This window comes from Magnolia sinica, chromosome 14, assembly GCF_029962835.1.
Source record: "Magnolia sinica isolate HGM2019 chromosome 14, MsV1, whole genome shotgun sequence".
NCBI classification, from domain to species: Eukaryota; Viridiplantae; Streptophyta; class Magnoliopsida; order Magnoliales; family Magnoliaceae; genus Magnolia; species Magnolia sinica.
In genome coordinates this window covers 30,525,624-30,546,197 of record NC_080586.1, presented here as the reverse complement: position 1 = coordinate 30,546,197, position 20,574 = coordinate 30,525,624, and the positions used below count along the sequence as shown (strand labels likewise).

The 20,574-nt window shown below is 41.8% G+C and overlaps 1 protein-coding gene across 1 annotated transcript; it reads right to left on the bottom strand.

Annotated features, from left to right (window-relative positions):
- Positions 1-17,182: 17,182 nt before the first annotated feature.
- LOC131225230 (peroxidase 24-like) lies at positions 17,183-20,329 on the bottom strand. The gene is made up of 4 exons (XM_058220715.1): positions 20,003-20,329; positions 19,252-19,443; positions 18,681-18,846; positions 17,183-17,783 (listed from the first exon to the last, which is right to left on the bottom strand). Exons 1-4 carry the CDS (start codon positions 20,261-20,263, stop codon positions 17,374-17,376), a joined length of 1,029 nt encoding a protein of 342 aa, XP_058076698.1. The 5' UTR covers positions 20,264-20,329; the 3' UTR covers positions 17,183-17,373.
- Between the last annotated feature and the right edge of the window lie 245 nt (positions 20,330-20,574).

The following is a 20,574-nucleotide window of genomic DNA, read 5'->3' as shown; positions in this document are numbered from 1 at the left end:
TTAGTCATGTATGAACATTACGACTTCTTTTTCTTCAGTTGATAGTCGTTCTTTGAAGTTCGCGAAGCTTGAGATCTTGTCATAGGATGAAGCTTGAACTTGAAACTCTTGAAGCTTGAAATTGACTAACATTGAAGCTTGAATTTGAGTATCAAAGTCTAGAGATGTTGTCTTGACTTAGACGAAGCTTTGAAAATCTTGAACTCTTGTAACCTGAAAGCTTGAATTCACAATAAATGTTGTACATAAACATGAACAAGTAATCTTGCCTTTGAAGTTTTTGAATAAAAGACCCTTGTCCTTGAGAGATGCATAGACTTCATTATGTAGATGAGCTACACAAGACACAGATTCCAAGAGAGATTTTGGCACTACAAAATTTGACAATATAGAAGCTAGAAACCATAGCACTTACACAGTAATGATAAAGCAGTATAACAAACATGTCCTAAGTACTCTTGTTAATGCATGGATGGTATATTAAAATGATGCATGCCCTCTCCTGCACTCCCACAACAACTTCCTCTAACGATCACGCATGACAAACTCCCTAAAAGTGCACTTCCTCGCCAAAGCACATGCAATGCGGTGCATGGTCATGTTAGCCAAGTACTTAATTAGGCTTATTCATACAACAGATTTGGGAAGCTAAGGTACCTCCATTTTATATCATTAACCCAAACAGGGATCCATCTAGGGTCGTCAGTCCTAGTTAATCACATACGATAAGCAACTTGTAGGGCATCACCCCTAATGAAAGCAGTGGATAAATAAGTTCAATTGATTATACTTGAGGTCACTACGAGAGGCTCGTCACTTGAACGTAGGCCGATAGCTCGAATAGAGTGTCCCATACCACCGTATTCGGCTCACGAGTTTGGGTTGCTCACTGGACAGTACGGGGAGGCTTGTCACCCCAGCGTAGGCTGACAGCTCGACCACATTGTCCCATGCTACCATGCCCAGCTCATAGTCTTAGTAGATCATGGTACCATGGTTAAAATGGGCTTTACATTGGTAAGTGGTACCTTACATTGAAGCAGGAGCATCCATACAAAGTAAACGCACAATAAGCCAATCGAGTTATTTGACAAGCTTGATTGGTACGAGCGCACGCTGAATTAACTGACATAGAGTGCATAAGCATTCCACATGGCCTAACCACTGTCGATAATCATCGTACAACTCGGATTCATCGAACGTATCTGATGTGGCGAGACTAGTTTGGCCACTCAATCAGGAACTGTTACCGATTGCCTGAACTACGTAATAGTCCCAATATACTCAAATACAGTAGGTAGTCACATGTGATAAATATAACGGCATTAAACAAAAAATTCAAATATAAATCCCATTTGAGCATTTATCAAACACATTGAACATGTGGTCATACTTATGCATTTATCCATAAATTACGTAGTAGCAGTTTAGATTACATGAAGGAAACTATAAATATTGATAAGGTAGTTGAGAATTCTATCTCAACACCCTCATTAAATATGATTCATCAAGCAATTCCTCATTCAGACATTTTATCAAACACTTAGACTACACATTCTACATACATGAGCTAAGTTAGTTATAACATATATTATGGCAAATCCTGTCACAAAGGAGTTGTCATACCTACAACAAACATGTATTCTAGGTTAAAAGTCATGGCAAACACAAATCATAATCGCAAGTTCATTTAAACATTTCTACAAACACATGGAATGCATTATATATTCACATAGTTCACACACATGTATAACTTATCGAATACATCATAACTAAGATCATATGGTAGCAATCAAGTCAGACATAAATCATTGCTGACATTGAAAGCCATGAAAACCTTAACCTAAATGTTTATAGTCCACACCTTTCGTCGGTATGCTCATTTCGAACTCGGTTCAAACACTACGTTCCCGTAAACCGAACGTTGGACACCTAAGAAATGAAATAAGTTAGTTATTTCATAGATTCCTCTATTTGGATTCCTAAATCGAGATTAGGGTTAGGATTCCTTACCCAAATCACAGTCGAAACAAGTTGAGTAGCGTAATAAAGAGGCAATCTAGTGCGTGTAGTCTTGGGAGAGAAACACCACCACGATCTCCCAAACTCACACTCTTCTCCTCACTCTTTTCTCCTCTTTTCTCTCTTCTCTTTCCTAGGGTTAGTGAAAATTCGTATGAGAGAGGGGTGGGGTGGTTTAAGGGCCTTATATAGGCTCAAAACTGATGTCAATGGCCCCAGGGCCATGATTTACTTGGGTTATAGCCAAAGGGCGACTGTTTCTGACGAATGGGGTTCATCTGGAGGTCCATTGCTCACCTATGATGTAGGGTAAGTTCCCTGACTATGGAACTAGACCAGGATGCGATTTCGGTCCGATTGAATTAGTGGATCGATCGTGGAGGACCCGTGTCAGTTCAACGGTCGTCGTCACTCAATAAGGGCCACAAGCATACCGATATGTGTAGGGAAATTTCTCTGATCCACGAGATAGTTTGGTCAAAAACTGACGGTGTGAAACCTTATATTTCGCCGGCAAGCGAACGACCCAATTCACTAAAGTTTTGGTTTATTTTCTAAAGATATTTGTGTTTCTCACACACTTCGCTCAGGGCTCAAGTTGTGCGTTTCTGAATACTATTTAGGCTCGATTTTCGCAATGGTTGTCAAGCCCAACAAGGCGGTCATAACCTTATAGTTTCGCGGTCATCGGACTTTCAATGCGCGGTCCAGGTCTGATACGGAGTTTCAATGTGCTCCTGGGAGCAACTGGGTTTTGGGATTTCTCCGAGGGTTTTAGTAATGTTGAGTTAGCGATTCTAATGATTTTAGGTCTTGTAGTTTGTATAGATAGTGGTTCAAGCTAATTCACTGATTAATTTAGTTTAGTATTTAATTAATTTTTGTTTAATTTCTACAGAATTCGGTCCTTAGTGATTTTTGCTTGAGGTGGTACTCGGGTCTTTGTACGGATTTTTCTGAGACGTTACACTTCTGTTACGCAATGAGATGTGGTTACGTAAAGCCTGATTTTTTTCCTTTTTTTGTGTGGAGTCATCTTGTGATGACCTTATGGGAAATTCACTTTGTTCACTATCTTTGTCCCACTATCTTAGGATATAGGGTAAAATATGAGACAATTTTCTTTATCAGGTAGACCATATCGCCTCACCGACTATCAGTAAACATTCACCATTGATTCATGGTATTAATTATATTTACAAAATTGCCATCAAATTCCCAACTAACTTCTAATGTTTGTTTTGTTGGAATGCACCGTCCAATTACTTTGAAATTGGGTAGGTAGTCCCTGTTTTTCGTGCTCTTCTCATGGGTTAAGTTTGGGCTCCGATCTCCCAAGGATGACCAAGATGCTTCTTTAGTGACTAATACACTCCGTAATTTAAAATAACATTTATGCACCTCTAATTGATAAGTTACCAGGTGGTTTGGACTTAGACCTTAAGATCTTCATGATGATCGGTTTACCATGATGTTCGTGTGGACCATTTGGAGGATCCAAACATGACGGATGGTTAGATGACTTGCTAAAAATAAGGAGACTTGATGGATAGTACTCTGGCCATGTATGTAGGTGGATGTATAGTCAGTTTCGTAAATTGATGGACATAAAGTGTGTTTCTGGAGTGATTAGGGGTAGAACATGTACACTGTTAGATTTGAGTGACTTGTTCACATTTATAAATTTGTTAGATTGAAGTTCTAATGGTGGTTAAAGCATATTCATATGGAGTGAACAAGATGAACGGATCAGAATCTTAATCTGATAAGTGTATGGATGGATGTAGAGGTAAAGTAGCTACTTTACTATGATCTAAGGGCTGAAATTCGACGTGTACAATTAATTTATGATAATTACGTTTGATATAAAATTTCACACGAAATGGATCATGGGAACCATGTGATCTAGAACTTAGGGGCCTTGGTTAATGGCATTTTTTGTAATTATTACTGATCTAAGAGTTTTGTGAAACCTAATGGTTCTACATGGTTGTATGTACCTTTATAAATAATTCTTACAAAAGGACTTACATCTAAATCTTTATAGATGAAGAGTTATTGACCAAATTCATTTAAGGGAAGGTACATATATCAAACCACATGATCAATGGTCAGATGACCTGATTTATGGATAAAATCATTCTTAACAGTAAGATTCATGTTGGAGAATAGATATAGGTTTAGGATAGATAGATTGACATTGTACACATGTACGTATCATGTTAAACTTCATGGTAACACTCGAGAACTTTCAATACTCGATAATCAAAAGTTCGGGGTGTTACAGTTCAGGAGCTCCATTCAACGCCTCTGCCTCATGTTCAGCTCGGACTGAGAGAATAGGTACTTTAAGCTCTTGTAATCAGAGAAGAGCTCGAACCTAACCCCACAGAGATAGTGCCTCCACACCTTTAGTGCGAAGACGATTACTGCCAGCTCTAAATCAGGCGTGGGGTAGTTCAGCTCATGGACCTTGAGCTGGCGAGATGCATAAGTCACTGGCCTCCTGTGCTGCATTAGGACGGTACCCAAACCCACATACAAAGCATTGGTAAATACAACAAATCCATCACTCCCGAAGGGAAGAGTGAGGACAGGAGTGGACATGAAGCGGTCCTTCAGTTCCATAAATGCTCCTCACAAGCGCCGCTTCAAACAAACTTTGCACACTTTCGAGTCAACCTGGTCAACGAGGCTGTAATACAGGATAAGCCCTCAATGAAACGCCGGTAGTAGCCCACCAAACCAAAGAAACTACAGATCTCAGACGGTTCGTGGGCTGGCCCCACTGATGCACTGCATCAACCTTCGAGGGGTCCACGATGACATCCTCCCTCGTCACCACGTGACTGAAGAACTTCACCTCCTCCTGCCAAAACTTACATTTCTTTAGTTTCGCATACAGCTGGTAGGCACAGAGGGTCTATATGTAATCTCCAAATGCTGCTCGTGCTCCTCACGGGTCTTCGAATATATTAGAATGTCGTCGATGAAGACCACAACAAACTAATCGAGGTAAGGACGGAAGACCCCATTCATCAATTGCATGAAGACTGCAGGCACATTGGTCAGTTCTAAGGATATGACCTAAAACTCAAAATGACCACAGTGTGTCCTGAAAGCCATCTTCAGGATGTCCTCCTCTCGGACTTGAATATGATGATAATCGGAATGCAAGTCAATCTTTGAAAAGAACTGAGCACACTGCGGCTGATCAAATAAATTGTCTATCCTCAAGAGCGGATACTTGTTCTTAATCGTGACCCGGTTGAGCTCGCAGTAATCCACATAGAGCTTCAACGAGCCATCCTTCTTCTTGACGAAGAGTGCTGGAGCTCCCCATGATGAACTGCTCGGACGAATGAATCCCAACTCACGTAACTTGTCCAACTGCCGCTGCAGCTCTCACAACTCCATCAGTGTCATACGATACAGGGCCTTTGAGATAGGCGCGGTACCGGGCACAAGATCAATCTGAAACTCAAGATGCCAGCGTGGTGGCAACCTCGAAATGTCCTGAAATACATCGAAAAAATCACAAACCACAAGCAGCTGATCGATACTCGCTGCTATGGGCACCTCTATGGCACACGACATCAAACAAGACAATGGCTCTCCTCTGAACTCAGTAATGAACTGAAAAGAAAATCTCTCCCACCAACACGGGGCAAGATGAACAGAAGCGGCCTAACACCATAGTCTTCCCCAATGGCGTCGATACAGTCAACCCCTCACTAGCAGACTCCGTCGGTAATCCAGTCGAATAACAGAATCCCTTATACATAAAAGAATGCGAAGCACCGGAATCAAACAAAACTCGGGTGATGCATGTAGAGACAAGGAAAATACCTTCAACGACTCCTCCAGAGGACTGCAGGTCCTGCTGAGTCGTATAGAACCTAGTGTAACACCTCGTACCTTCCAGTACTCGGGTGTTACCATATAACCAAACTTAGCATAAATACAAAATAGACTTAAGTAAATGTTCACGTTCATTTTAGTCTAAACCCAACCATTGAAAACAATCCCAATCCATAAATCAAGCTATCTATCCGTTGATTTCCAAGATGGATCATCATATCACTAAAGAGACCTACTTTCTTAGGATCCCAACTTCACTGATAGACAAATCTAACCGAATTACGGACATACAACCCTGAATCATGAAATCCACCATTCACCAAGTTTACAACGTCTCATAGGGCAATCCATCATTTAAAAGTACAGATTAAGTTGTCTAGTTCCACATCCAACTCCCGGATCATACCTAGACATTCTTTAGGATCTCAAGGGTTGTTGATAATTAAATAATAGTCAATCCAATAATTGGAGTGTTGGAACGCTTAACAAATCATGATTTAGTAATTAGAGGTTCATGAGTTATAACTCACCTTAATGCAAGTAACCCAAACATTAGGGTATGCAGCTAAATGATGCACAATGAGTAGCCCACATCTTACATATAGGTATGAAAAATGACATATTTCAAATGATCTAACATTATATATAAAATTCAACTTAAGACATATACAATTATACAAATAACACCCAAATAATACATATTAACCTTCGTTCTTTCTCATTAATATTCATATAAATTCAATATACTAACAATCTATGATAACATAAATTATATATAATTTTTTTTATTTTTACTTGTTAATTAATGTAATTTTATTAATATAAAACAATGATAGTAATAAAATTAATATTAATATTAGTGATTGGTTAGTAATCTATTATGAAATGAGCCACTAGGACCTTTTAACCGTTGACATTCAATTTCGGGAAGATCTGACCATTAGATTGATAGGAATCCCCAAGTAGGACCCTAGACCAAGAAGTATGGCCCACCCAAAACCTTGGATCTGTCCCAACTTTGGTAAAAGGCTATGAAAGGTCCCACTAAATAGAATGGATGGTGTGTATTTCACTATAACATCACGGTGGACCCCACACAGGAGTCGCGAGCGCACAGGGGGCGTGCACCCAATGTGCACCAGACCTGTCAACATGGTCAAACTATGTTGACCGGAAATTTGCCAAAAGAGAGGCTTTTCTCTCTCTCGTTGCTCCTGCCTACAACGACTATTTGTGTTTTTCTCCTCCATGTTTGATCAAGATATGGCCCACCACCTCATCCCACGTCCATGATCTGAACCGTCCATCAGATTCAGAGCGTGGCTTTAACCAAAACCAAGCAGTTTCACAGGTGGTAACGCATGTGCAGATGCACGTTCAAGGGCGCAAGTGGGTTGTATACAACCATTTTTCCAAAAATAGAAAACACTCTGGCAGGCCAGCTGTTATGATCTGCATGAGGGGTCTTTCTTTCAATCTCGGCCATCCATGTGGTCTAATCTCAGCCGTCTGATGGCTCTCCACATGGGAGAGAGTTTCTTCCCATAGGAAACCAAAACCACAGCTGGCTTTGGTTTTGCTAAACATGTTTGGAGGCTGTTGCCATCCGATTTTTAATGCAAGCCATCTAGCTGACCCTAGCAACCCAAACATAAGCCAAAAAAACCCTGAAAGCTAGCCACATGGGAAGAAACAACAGCCGCAACAACTCCTCTCGGTTTCAACAGTTGAAATCGAGCCACCATCTCCTACCAAGAAACCCACCAAGAAATCTTCATTTAAGCTTCAAAATCCTCCTTCCACAAGCTCTCTCACACCCATCTGAGTTAGTCAACGTCTCCCCCTTAAAGAAATAACTCCTGTATGGAGATCTACTATTGACGATCGTTGTCTTCCCCACCGTTCCAAGCTGAATCAGACCCGATTCGAGATGCCGATGTTGGGCTCTCACCAATCTAGTGATGGTGCTGAGAGAAAGAAGGTGGAAGAAGAAAGAGAATGACTGAGAGTGGGCTCGAGTTGGTGCCGCACGACACTAACTTGTCGCACCATCTTGACTCGAACCGAGGTAGGTCTATGATGGGTTGCAGGCCCTACTAGTTCGAGTGCTGTTGGAGTTCCAACACACGCACAGAGAGAGAGAGAGGAGAAAAGAAAATAGAGAAGAAGAAAAAGAGAGAAAGAGAGAGTAGAGGGGGACGCATTCCTGTCCAAACCAGGTCGACTCAGCCAACATTGAGTCGAGTTGGGTTCAGGGCCTATGGGAGCTGCTGCTGCTGGCCAGAGAGAGAGAGAGAGAGAGAGAGAGAGAGAGAGAGAGAGAGAGAGCAGTGACGGGGAAGAGAGTGAGAAAAGAATAGGGAGAAAGAGAGAGAGGGCGACTGCCCTGTGAGGCCCTAACTCAGACAGAGCCGAGTTTGGGGTGCACTAGCTCGCTAAGGCCTGAGTCAGGATGCAATTTAATCCAACAATCTTGCTGGACGTTTAGGTTTGGTTCGGTCCAGCTCATCCGAGGGAGAAAGAAACAGAGATGAAGGAAGAGATAGGTGAGGGTGCGTTGCCACATTGGCTCACCTCTAACCGAGTCAACTTAGGTGAGATTTTTCATCTCTTTTCATCAATCAAGTTACTTTTTTTTTTATCAATAACATTGCTATTATTCCTATATGTGATAGCGATTAAGGTTATTTTAATGCTATTGACTAGAAACTATAATTAATATTACAATGTACTAATTAGTGTTATTGATATTATTATCATTAATTATAATTCTATTGTTAATTTTCATCGCAATGATAAATTATAACAATAATGCCAATAGTTATTGTAACTAATAATACACCAACTAGAGTTAAAATCCTAAAAATTATCGTAGACCCAAACTCAAGACCTAGGAAAATCCAAACCTTGGGTTAGGACTCTAACCATAAACAACGTATTAAGCAGGGTTAACCTTTGACTGATTCTTCATATTAGCATTGAATACTATAAATAGAACTATGATTATTAGACACTTATATCTATTTACTATTCCTAAGTATTATTATGGGAAGACTCGGTATTGATAGTTATTATTATTACCAATATAAAATAGTATCACTTTTATTATAGGGTTAGTATAATTATTGTTAATATGGTTATTATTATTAGTCATCGTCACATTGCTATCAGTAAATATTCTATCTCTAGTGCCTATATTAATTAACAGATTATTAGTTATTATAAGAACATTAGGCATTGTTGGTATATTTAAGTACCCACTTACGAACCATCATTATTAATATTGATGGATTAATACTACTATTGTGAATATTACTTGATCCGTTGTACAATAATAATAATAATAATAATAATAATAATAATAATAATAATTTAGAATTCAAATCCTAGAATCTAAGTTTAAGACTAAACCCTAGGGTGAAAATCCTAATATCACATCAAAACCCTAAAAATAAATAACTAAACCCTAGGTTATAATCTCAACCATAAATGGTATGTAGAACTTGATTTAACCATACAATTTCATAATTCGTGATGGGACCCGACTTTAAGGGCGCACGTACTTCTTGACAACACTAGTAGGTGATCCTATACATCAGGTGAAGATTTCTTCCCCTTGAGCTTTCCATTTTCCCATTAGCTTAAGTATAGTTTTATTTTAATTTAAATTGATAATTGATATCTCCATCTTATAATCACATGTGTAATCATTGGAATCAAATTACTAGGTTTCATGCTTAATATTTATCCTGCATATCATCTCATGCTTGTAGATTATTTGTGGATTGCTTATGGAAATTAAACTGGTACATCAGTGGGAAACCTCCACCTATAAATGTACACCCATACTTGGGATGTAACCCGCTTGGTTGTGATTGTAATGGCCTTCGGCTTAGTGGTTATTGAGTGGTGGTTTAAACTGATCAATGACATGGGCCTACCATCCAGGGTGGTTGTGTCCAATGGTTTTAAGGATGGTTTCTTATTGCATGGTTTCAATATTGGCCCTACGTGGCTTAGTTTTACTAATCGCCCTATGTGGCTTAATTTTGATATTCGCCCTACGTAGTTTTATTTTGGTACTTGCCCTAGATGGGTTCGACGTTTTATTCTATACAACCTTGCGGTGGTAAGCTCCATATACTATAATATGATTGGCCACTAGTCGACGGGTTTCCATTAGACATCTTAAGATGGTAGTTTCATGAGTCAGGGATGGTGGTATGGGACCTATGCTAGAGCTGTCAGCCTACGCTGACAACTAGCTCTCGTAGTGACCTTTGTGCTTATTTAAATTAGCTGATTGTAACTAGACTAATAATGGTTTGACTAATCATGCATAAATGGCACAGACCAGCATATATTGCTATTGTACGTGATGTACATATTTGTCTGACTGGATGTTTTTCCCAAGGGCATAGACCGTTTAGATGCTTTTTCTGGGTCGATGATTGCATGGGTGACGAGCCCAATGTTCGCACAGATGAGCATCCCCAGGGCGATGATTGCATTCACGCATCCATGCATTTAATAAGACTTGTATCATGTATTATTTTGTATGCTTTATTTTATAACTATGCTCACCTATTCGGTAGTGTTTAATCTTGAGGGGATTCACACTGAGTTAGCCACTCATCCATCAAATATATAACCGTATAGGTAGCACATGTGACTTAATTGATTTTCAGGTTCAGACTGATGAGGAGCAGAGTACCACTAATGAAGATGCATGATTTTATTGCCAAGAGTTACTACATGATTTTACAATTTCAAATTTGTTATATTTTGCTTTGGTTACATGTAACATCATTTCACTTGTAATTATAAGTTTGAGACATTTGTTTGTATAAGTCATTATGGGAAATCTCTTGTATATTTAAATGATAATGCAACTTTTCTTTACGTTTGATTTGTCCATCTTACGCTAAATCTGCTCACTTTGAATGAAAGAAAATCTACATATATGTAATTTTGGCTCTTTATAGGTTAACACCCAGGTTTTTGGAAAACGGGTCGTATACTCGGTTCTTGAAAAGTCAGGGCGTTACACCTAGCTTGAGCTGGTTGGAGAGGTGCCTATCTCCGTTGTGGCGGCCTATACTGCTGTCTCTGCTGCTACCGAGGCCTCGGTGGCTGAGGTGGCTGTGGTCGCTACTACTGGGGTTGCTGCTGTGGCCCTCTTGGCTGCTGTTGTTGCTAAGGGCGGGGGCACTCATGCATGCGGTGCCCTGTCCGACCACATAGAAAATAGGTCCCTGTAAACGGCCGCTGGGGTGGTGCTGGAGGTGTCATTGGTGCTCTGGTAGATGGGTGGCTCCTGTGCCTTTGCGGCTGCCGATGCTGCTAGGAGCTACCGAAAGGGGCTACCTCTTCTGGTCTCTCCTTTGATCTTGATCGCTCTGTGTGCCAGCCCACTCAGTCTCATAAATCTGAGCCCTCTGTACTACCGCCTGAAAAGTCAGGAGCTCATGCCCAACAACACGGCCTAATTAAAGGCTATAATGCAAGTTGTTCTCGAAATGGCGGGCCTTCCGCTCGTCATCATCAACCAAATATAGCATGAACCTCAATAGCGCCATGAAACGAGCCACATACTACGCCACAAACATGTCTCCCTACACCAAAGTCTCGAACTCTTACGCTCACTGCCAACGAATGTAGTCGGGGAAGTACTGCTGGTCGAATTAGTCAATGAAATCCTCCCATGTCCAGACGAAGTCAGCTCGTACAACACTGGTGACGGAGATCCACCAGTGCTCGGCCTCACCCTGGAGAAGAAATACGGTTAACCGGACCCGCTGCTGAGTCGTACATCCCATCGTATTAAAAATCTTCTCCACCCCAAAGCGCCATCTCTTGGCTGCTGTCGGGTTTGGCTCACCCTGGAAACGTGGGGGATCGAGTTGTGGGAACTCTCGAAGAAGGGCGCTCACGCGCTCTTGATCAGCTTGGGCTGACATAACAGCGAGGTGCCTGCCCTGCCCCTGGAGGGTGGTTGTCACAGCCTGTAACATTTGGTGTAGTTGGGATGCACTCACAGGTACAGTCGGATCCGTACTGGTCTCGGGTGGAGAAGCGGCATCCTCAGGCTGGGGAGTAGGGATCTCTAATGGTGGAGTGGGAGTCGTATGTGATAGAGTGGGAGTTGTAGGCGGTGGAGCGGGAGTCGCTCGAGTCGCCCTCCTGGGTGACATGTCTTATAGGGAGGAACAAGGACGCCTATCAACCTTGAGAACTCTCGGAGGCACGTACGTTGAAGGTTTATAACAAAATATCGCTAAGTTATCCGAACTCGGGACCCAATCATTCTTAACTCATAGCAGACATGTGATGTTGTTCTTAGTTATTCCCAAGTTATGCTCTGATACCAACTTTTGTCACGCCCCAAACTCAGAAACTGGGCTTACAAATTTTTAATCACTGAATTCGGCACCGACAGCCTCCATAGTACCCCATTCTTGACTCCCGGCACCCATATACTAGGTTCCGATCTTGGGATCGTACAAGGAGGATTATTCAGCATGAATTTATTCTATAACAAGCATAACCATAAGCATAACTCACAAACATTAACTAAGACACCATCATAAAATCCACTATGATAAAAAAACTTTAAGGTACAATACGCATAAAGGTAAATATAATGATAATAATAACAAAAACTCCTGAAGCTCGACTGCACACTCCAACTCCTACTAAGCGACGGTTGCATCCTGGTGTCACATGTACGCATCAATTGTACATAAGCTTATAAAAAGCTTAGAGGGTGGTGAGAGTGTGCGCGCAATATAAGCGTACTCAGAATGCAATATTGGAGTAATGCAGAATATGCTGGCGAATTTATGAATACTATTAGTCGTACCAAGGCTATGCGATGTAAGGCATGAATGCTATCGGCCATATCAAGGCCATGCGATGCAAGATGTAACTCAAGCATACCAATCCTCATCCAAATCCACATATCAATGCAACTCATCACTAGAGTATCAAATATCAATACAGATTTCACTCTAGACAATTACCAGGGTTTAGTGCACTCCAAATGGCACTGCCCCTTTCCTAGCCATGCAGTCCAAGTGAGTGTAAGAAACCTCACTAACTGCTTGGCTAATAGCCTACCAATACCTATCCGGCACGTCGATAGCGGGCCCATTTACGAGCTGATCGTACTTAGCCTAGTAATTTCCCCTAACCCTCGGGCGGGTAAGGCCACACCCCCTTCCAACAGACCATGACACAGTGGGAGACGCGGCCTCCTGGTATTCAGCCATCGTGCGTGCATGTATCCACCCGGTCTCGACATTGGAGTCATCCTCTAGTACCATCGGGTTTAGGAATTTTCACTCAGGAACATCTATGGCGCCCTGATGCTAATAATATTATTTTCGGTGTTCAATCCTGTCATCCATGATATGTCGGTGGAGGCTACGGCCCTGATGTCGCTAGGGCATATAATAACCATATCATACAATACAAGATGCATGAGTCATACAATCTAATCATGCATCAACCTTGTACATACAATGTACTCATGAGGGACAACACCTCCTATCATGGAGCCTACAAACAACTTGACAGAAGGCATATGCAATGGTCGACCACGTCTCATCACAAGCATGCAAATGATACGTATGGGCATGTATCATAATGCTATACTATCACGTACTCATAATTAGTATCGATAATCAGCCTAACAAAGGGCCTAAGGGAAGGTCACAATGTGGATATTTAACCATCATTGCCCATCAATGTGGACATTTAACCAACATTTCTCCCAAGGAGTGGCCCTCATAAAGCCAAATGTATAGTGGGCCCATGGCCTCACACAAGGGCCTAATATACATCACCATGAGCCTCACTCATGGGCCTAATACACATCACGATGGGCCTCACTCATGGGCCACATATACATCACATCGGGCCTCATCATATGGGCCTCACATACATCAAATGAGCTGCAATACATGGGCCTCATTTACATCAAATAGGCCGCAATACATGGGCCTCATATACATCAGATGGGTCATGTCCCATGGGCCCCGAATACATCACAATGGGCCATAACCCAAGGGCCTCAAACACATCACAATGGTCCTCTCATACGGGCCCAATATACATCACATCAAGGTGGGACACACACACCCACACACTATATTTTCATTTTATTATATCAACACCATACATCTATTTTTAGAGATCATTTGGAGCATTACCCTAAAAAATGAATCTTATCAAAAGATCATCTGGACCATACCACAAATAACAGTGGAGATAATAATTTTCACTGTTAAACAAATCACAGGGCCACCATAACATTTATTTTCCATCCAATCTGTTCATAAGGTCACAAAGGCCTGAGTTAAGAGGAAAAACAAATTTCATATTGATATAGAACTTCTGTGATCCAAACGGTTTCAATGGTAGATGTTCAATCCTCCACTAATTTTTGCGGTGTGGTCCACCTTATAGGCAGATCTATCTTATTTTTAGTCTCAAGCCTCAAAACGAGCACACAAGTGGGTGGATGGATGGTTAGATATAACATAGGCCTCGTGATCAGGACCACTGATCTTGTTGATAGGGCCCATGTAGATGGATGTCGTTGATGAAATAGATGGACGGCATGGAATGAAATACATACGTCATGCGGGAGCCACAGAACTTACTGACATTAATACAACAGCTATACAACTGCTGTAAATGTACACCAGCCAACCTTCTACCAGTAGGGTGGGCCCCACCCACACGTGCAACATGTGGGTGGGTCCCACCTTTTGGACGAGCGATGTAGATAAAACACTACATCACGGTAGGCCCTACAGAGCTTGCTGATGTCAACATCAGCTACATCTGCTGGGCTAGCCATCAAATGAATGGTTTGGATGTAACACATACATCAACGATGGGGTCCACGTCCCAGCTGGAATGGACGTTATGGATTTGAAATACATACATCATGTGGTCCGCACAGATGGATGATCAGGATATAACACATATCATATGTATCCCACAACACACCGTCCAGGGACAGATAATGTGGATAAAGGATATATACATCAAGGTGGGTCCCATCCCACACTTGCAGTACGTGTGGGTGGGCCCCATGTCCAAACAGATGGACAGTGTGTATAAAACACATACATCATGTCAGCCCACACATGTTGTTGGCATCAAACAGCAGCCAGGTGCTGCTGGCGTGAGGTGCGCCAGCCAATCCACTTCCAGGTGGGTCCACACATGTGGGGCCCACTAGGATAAAGCTAATATTTGTGATTTCTCTTCATCCAGGCCTGCTGGACGGTGCCAGTAGTGCTAGATGTCCAGCCAGCCGTTGGACGCCAGTAATTAGGTCCACATGTGTGGCCAACATGGATATCAAATACACACTTCACCGGGGTCCATTAGGGTGGGCCACACAGCCTTGGAATCGGTTGATATTTGAGTTTTACCCTCATCTAGATGGGCCCACAAATGGGCAGCAAGATGGCCCCAAAAAATCTGGACAGTGGATGTCCCATACATGCAACATTAGGTGGGCTACACACATCATCATCACCAAAAAAAAAGAAAAAAGGGAGAGAGAGAGAGAGAGAGAGAGAGAGAGAGAGAGAGAGAGAGATGGTGTGTGTGCACGAGGGAGGGGCTCCGCCACTATGAGCTCCTCTCCATTTACAACATGTACATCAAATGGGTCCCACCACAAGTGGGCCCTCAAATAATATCAACAGCGAAAATTCTAGGATCACCCACTGATTACCTTCTTCTTTAGCTCCTTGGACTCCTTAGCTCTTAAGTTAACTCTTTAAGGGTGGATGATGAAGTTTGAAGGGTTGGGTGGTGAGATAAGGAGGGTGAGAAGTGGGCCTTGATCTTTTCTCTCCTTAGAGCTTTTCTCTCATGGAAGCTTGGGAAATGGTGGAGAGAATGACAGAGGAGAAGGTGTTGTAAGAGAGATGGGATGAGAGGAATGGATGTTGTAAGAAAATGACATGGAGGGTATGGGCTTGATTGAATTTTAGATGAGAGAGGGATGGGTGGAGATAGAGAGAGAGAGTTGACTTTGGGTAAGGCTTGTGTGTGAGAGGAATGCGTTGTGTCCTTGACTCGTGATTGATTGATTGATGTGATGGGTTGTAGAGATTCTCTCGAAATTCGCAATACGCGACATTTTTTTTGAAATAAACGCAGGGTCACAACTCTTGGTTTGGGTATCGTATTGGTGCACAAGTCGCGGCGTGTCGCCACGCGGTCGCTAGGGTACAAGTCCCGAGTCGAGCCGACACTTAAGGTCGCACGTAAATGCCGGTTATAAGTCGCAGGTCGCCGAAATTCGACGGAAAGAATTGCGAGAGCCTACGAAATAGTACGGTCTAGGATACAAGCCTATATTAGATACCTTTCAATCCTGATTACACCCAAATATATAACCTTTAGGAGAATCCCAATCAAAATCGGAAACAAATCCCATAAATTCGCTAATCTGCGCAGAATCATTCGATGTCATCGAACACACTTCGATGTCATCAAAACTTAATCTTCAATGACATTGAAATAATACCAAAACATTCTAACGACCAAACACAAAAATTCGAATATTACTGATGACATCGATCATACCTTCGATGACATCAAACAACCTTCGATGACAACGAATGGCCTTTTTGATGACATAAAAAAGGGCTCCAAAGTGTCTAGCAACCAATTTGATTTATTCTGAAAAATCTCGATGGCATTGAGCTGACTTCGATAACATCAAAGCCTACTTGATGGCATTGAACCTGTCATTGACAGACTGGTAAATTTCATATTTACGACATCTATCAGCATATTTGGAGTGATTGAAGATGAACAATGGCATAAATAACACATTGGAAAATGTATTATGATTTACACAGTGGGGCCAAGAAGGGATGAATGGTGGTACATGCGGGCCGTTAGCACATGTGAAATGTAAGAGAAGATGGATGATGGTATGTGGCATATTGGCACATGTGGCATGGTGGCATGTGTGCAATATAATTGAAGATGGACAATGGCTCATTTAGCACATTGACATATGTGGCACATGTGAAGCGATCATAGAGGGATAGTGGCACATTTGGATTTAAACCCTTGAGAAATCAATTTTGCCCTTCATAGTAGAAAAATGACTTTCTTAGAGGTGAACGTGAAAAATAAATTTATTAATTTTCCAACAAAGAGAAAGAGGAAAATGGAATTTCTCCTTCACAAACATTGGAAAAAGTTTCATAAAAACCATGTTTCCTTTCCTTTCCTTTCTATCAATCCAAACGGGTCCTTGGAGAAAACATTTTAATTAGATATTTTCAAATATCACATTTGATTTCGCACATTCTGGACAATTCAAATCAAACAAAAGATTACAAAATGAGGGTAGTGCTTATTTCGTCCTACAGTTACAATGTGGAGCGTTACTGGGCCACTGATACCATAACTTATTTGACGGCTTCAATCGACCTATGGACATTTTTAATGACGATTTACTACACGGCATTGCCGCCTGATTTCTCCATTGCTCCCTGTGAGCACTTGGATGGCTCCCATATTCTTCATCGAGTAAGCAAATTCAGCGAAAAAGCGGTCATTATCTTGTAGCTGCCTGGCGATGCTGGCTGACTGTCCATTTGTGAGAAGCGACGCATCAGATTTGAATAGCCCTTCATCGTGGAAAAGATTCTTGTAGTAAGCACCATCAAAGGAGTCCGGGGTCCGTAAGTCCATCATGACTATGGTCTGAGGATCGAAGGGGTTGGGGCACTTTTTTCTCAGGGATTTGGCGTAGACTGCATCTAAAGAAGGATCCGCGTCGCCTTTTCCAGTGAAATTGTAGAGCCTCTTTGCAAATGAGTTGCAATGTGCATGACCGATGGTGTGTGCACCTGCCGAATCCAATTGTCGACTGTTAGTTATCCATGCGTGTGTGTATATGAACCTGTTTGTAAATTGTGATTTGTAGGGATTTATATAAATAAATATATTAATTGAGAAATATTTGCTACTACTCTCGTGATTTAAACATTTAACTTTCTGCTATGATATCATATCAAATCATGGCTTTCTTTGAAGGGATTGCTATATCTGGTCTGTTTGGCACGCCTGACCAATTCCGGGATTAAACCTTCCAATCCCTTCCAATCCTCTAACCAAACACGTCCCAAGCAATTTTGAAGGGATTAGGGTGGATTGGATGGGATTTAAAGGTAATGATGGTGATGTCAGTGGATTATCTTAAGACCCATGGGATTGCTTTATCCCGGGATCAGGATCCCGTGTCTGTTTGGCACTCCTGGCCAATCCCGGGATCTATCTTGCAATCCCTTCCACTTTATCCCGGGATCAGGATCCCGTGTCTGTTTGGCACGCCTGGCCAATCCCAGGATCTATCTTGCAATCCCTTCCAATCTGCCCGGCCAGACAGGCTTTAAGACTTTTTAAGATAGTGTATCGAGAGACTTTGACACTCTAACAAACGTTACTCTTTTTACTTTTTATTTTTTATTTTATTTTTATGCACATGCACAGTCACACACACCCCACACACTCATGCTGGTGGAATTTCACCACTTATGGGTACTCGAACCCTTGACCGGGAGTTGAAACTCCTGAGAGTCTACCACCCGGACAAGAGTAAGGACCCATTACCACATATACATATGTTCTTTGATACATGCATGCATGCATTGCTCTATCATGGTCGAGACAACGTTATCACGCATACATGCATATGTGCATACACATGTTCCTTTGATGCATGCATGAGGTGGATGGCTCGTTACCTGATAATGCCACAAGGTCCTTAACATCAAGCCCTTTGCTTGAGAAGAGTCTTTGTAAGGCGGCGAAGTCTGAGAATGCTGAAGGTAAGTTCTTTGCCACGTCAGCTGCAACCGATTTCGTCCCATCTCTTCTCCCAGTCAACACATCCCACATCGACTTCCTAAACTGCGAGCACACGTGTGAGTAGACATGCTTAAGGTTGGTCATTGTCACGTGTATAGGAGATGAAAAACAACATACCTATCAGTCAACTCAGGCACGAGAATTCTCTCTAGTAGGACTCATTATGGTTGTGCCAATAGCCCAAAAACTCCACCTATCCGTTCAACCTAACTGATCAAATTTGATCATCCTCTCATTGAACGGTTAGGGTTACCCGAACCATGTAACGTTGAGTCTATAGCTCATCCATTAGGGGACTAACTGGATGTCATACACGTGTACCATTTGTTTACACGTGATTTCAACTTAATAATATTTTGTATGAATTTTTTGCTACATTGTCTTAGCCATTAAAGATCCATTGCATTGGTGCGGGTATGATTTCTATATTTACTTTTCTCAACTTACTTGAAACGAAACGCCATCACGGGCTGCCAGAGCAACAATGTCTGCACATGAAACAATCCCTGGGCATTCTTTTTCGATTCGGCTCTTGATTTCATCAATTTCATCGAAACCCTCTAATGGTTTGTTGTCCTCAGTTTCCTTCTCGGATGGTCCGGCATTAGTTGTGTCAAGCAGCAGCGATGCGTCGCAGCCCTGCAAGAGATGCGACGTAAAATACCATCATGAAAATTTTAACGGTGGCGAAATGCCATCAAGAAATGCCTACATGTAACGTCCAGCTTTGTGTGAAATCACAAACACCGGTGCATGTCGCCGCACATGCGGTGGATATTATATGATGCTTGATGAAGAAATGACCATTGTTTAATTTATTTGGCGTGTGGGGCCCACCATCCTGCAGCCTAAGCTGTGGATTTTTGGGCCCGGATCATGGGATGGTCATGTTCTAATACATCTCCTATCAGATGACTCTACCCACCATTTGAAAATGGACAACTACAGGTCCAAAACATATAGTTGGGATGATCCGATGGGGGAGTTTTTTTTTTGGGTATGTCCTAACCTTGGCCCATCATATTAACGATTTTGGAGGGACCCTGCCGTTCCAGTGTATCAACCTGAAGAAATACTAGTGTACACACAATCATCAATTCACGAATCCCTGTGGGTATGCATGCATGCATGAGCATGTCTATGCATGTATTCATCTATATGTTTGCATGCATGAAATGGATGGATGGATAGATCATACCCTAACAAAGCAGTCATGATAATGTAGCCTCAGGAAGTAAGCTGCCAAGTCAGGATCAGCAGCTGTGAGTGTCCATGTGATATTCCTCACAAGCATCTCAGCTTGAGGGCAGCTGTTTCCATAGAAATTCATCTTCAGCCCACCTTCATAAGAGTCTCCTTTTCCATGGAAATGCATCTTCATCCTACGTCTATTGCAATCTTCGGATTCTCCAAACGCAGCTAGAGAAACCAAACAAAGAACAAGGATTATCTTCATCATCTCTACACACCCAAATGACTAAATGAAACACTACTTGCAGTGTATTAATATCAAACCACAAAGGTTGTCCCACCTTTTATAGCCATCACCTTCCATTATGTTGCATTGAATTTGGGGTACCTTGCATTTGTCAAGAACGGCCATGTTAATCACCTTTTAGATGTTTCAATCATATAATAAGAGAAAAACTTTCATACTCTGGCAGAGGGTGATGGATGATAGTCAGTCACTTACAAATTTCATTGAAATTGTATACTGAGTCTAATTAAATCATCCAAATTATGGGTCCCATTAATTTTAGATATATCATG

What these genes read in the sequence shown, in the direction of transcription:
- LOC131225230 (XM_058220715.1), bottom strand. Translation starts at nt 20,263, where the DNA reads ATGATGAAGATAATCCTTGTTCTTTGTTTGGTTTCTCTAGCTGCGTTT. An exon ending in ATCATGACTGCTTTGTTAGG is followed by an intron (nt 19,444 to 20,002) that starts GTATGATCTATC and finishes CATCTCTTGCAG; the next exon opens with GGCTGCGACGCATCGCTGCT. An exon ending in GGACCTTGTGGCATTATCAG is followed by an intron (nt 17,784 to 18,680) that starts GTAACGAGCCAT and finishes TGGATTCGGCAG; the next exon opens with GTGCACACACCATCGGTCAT.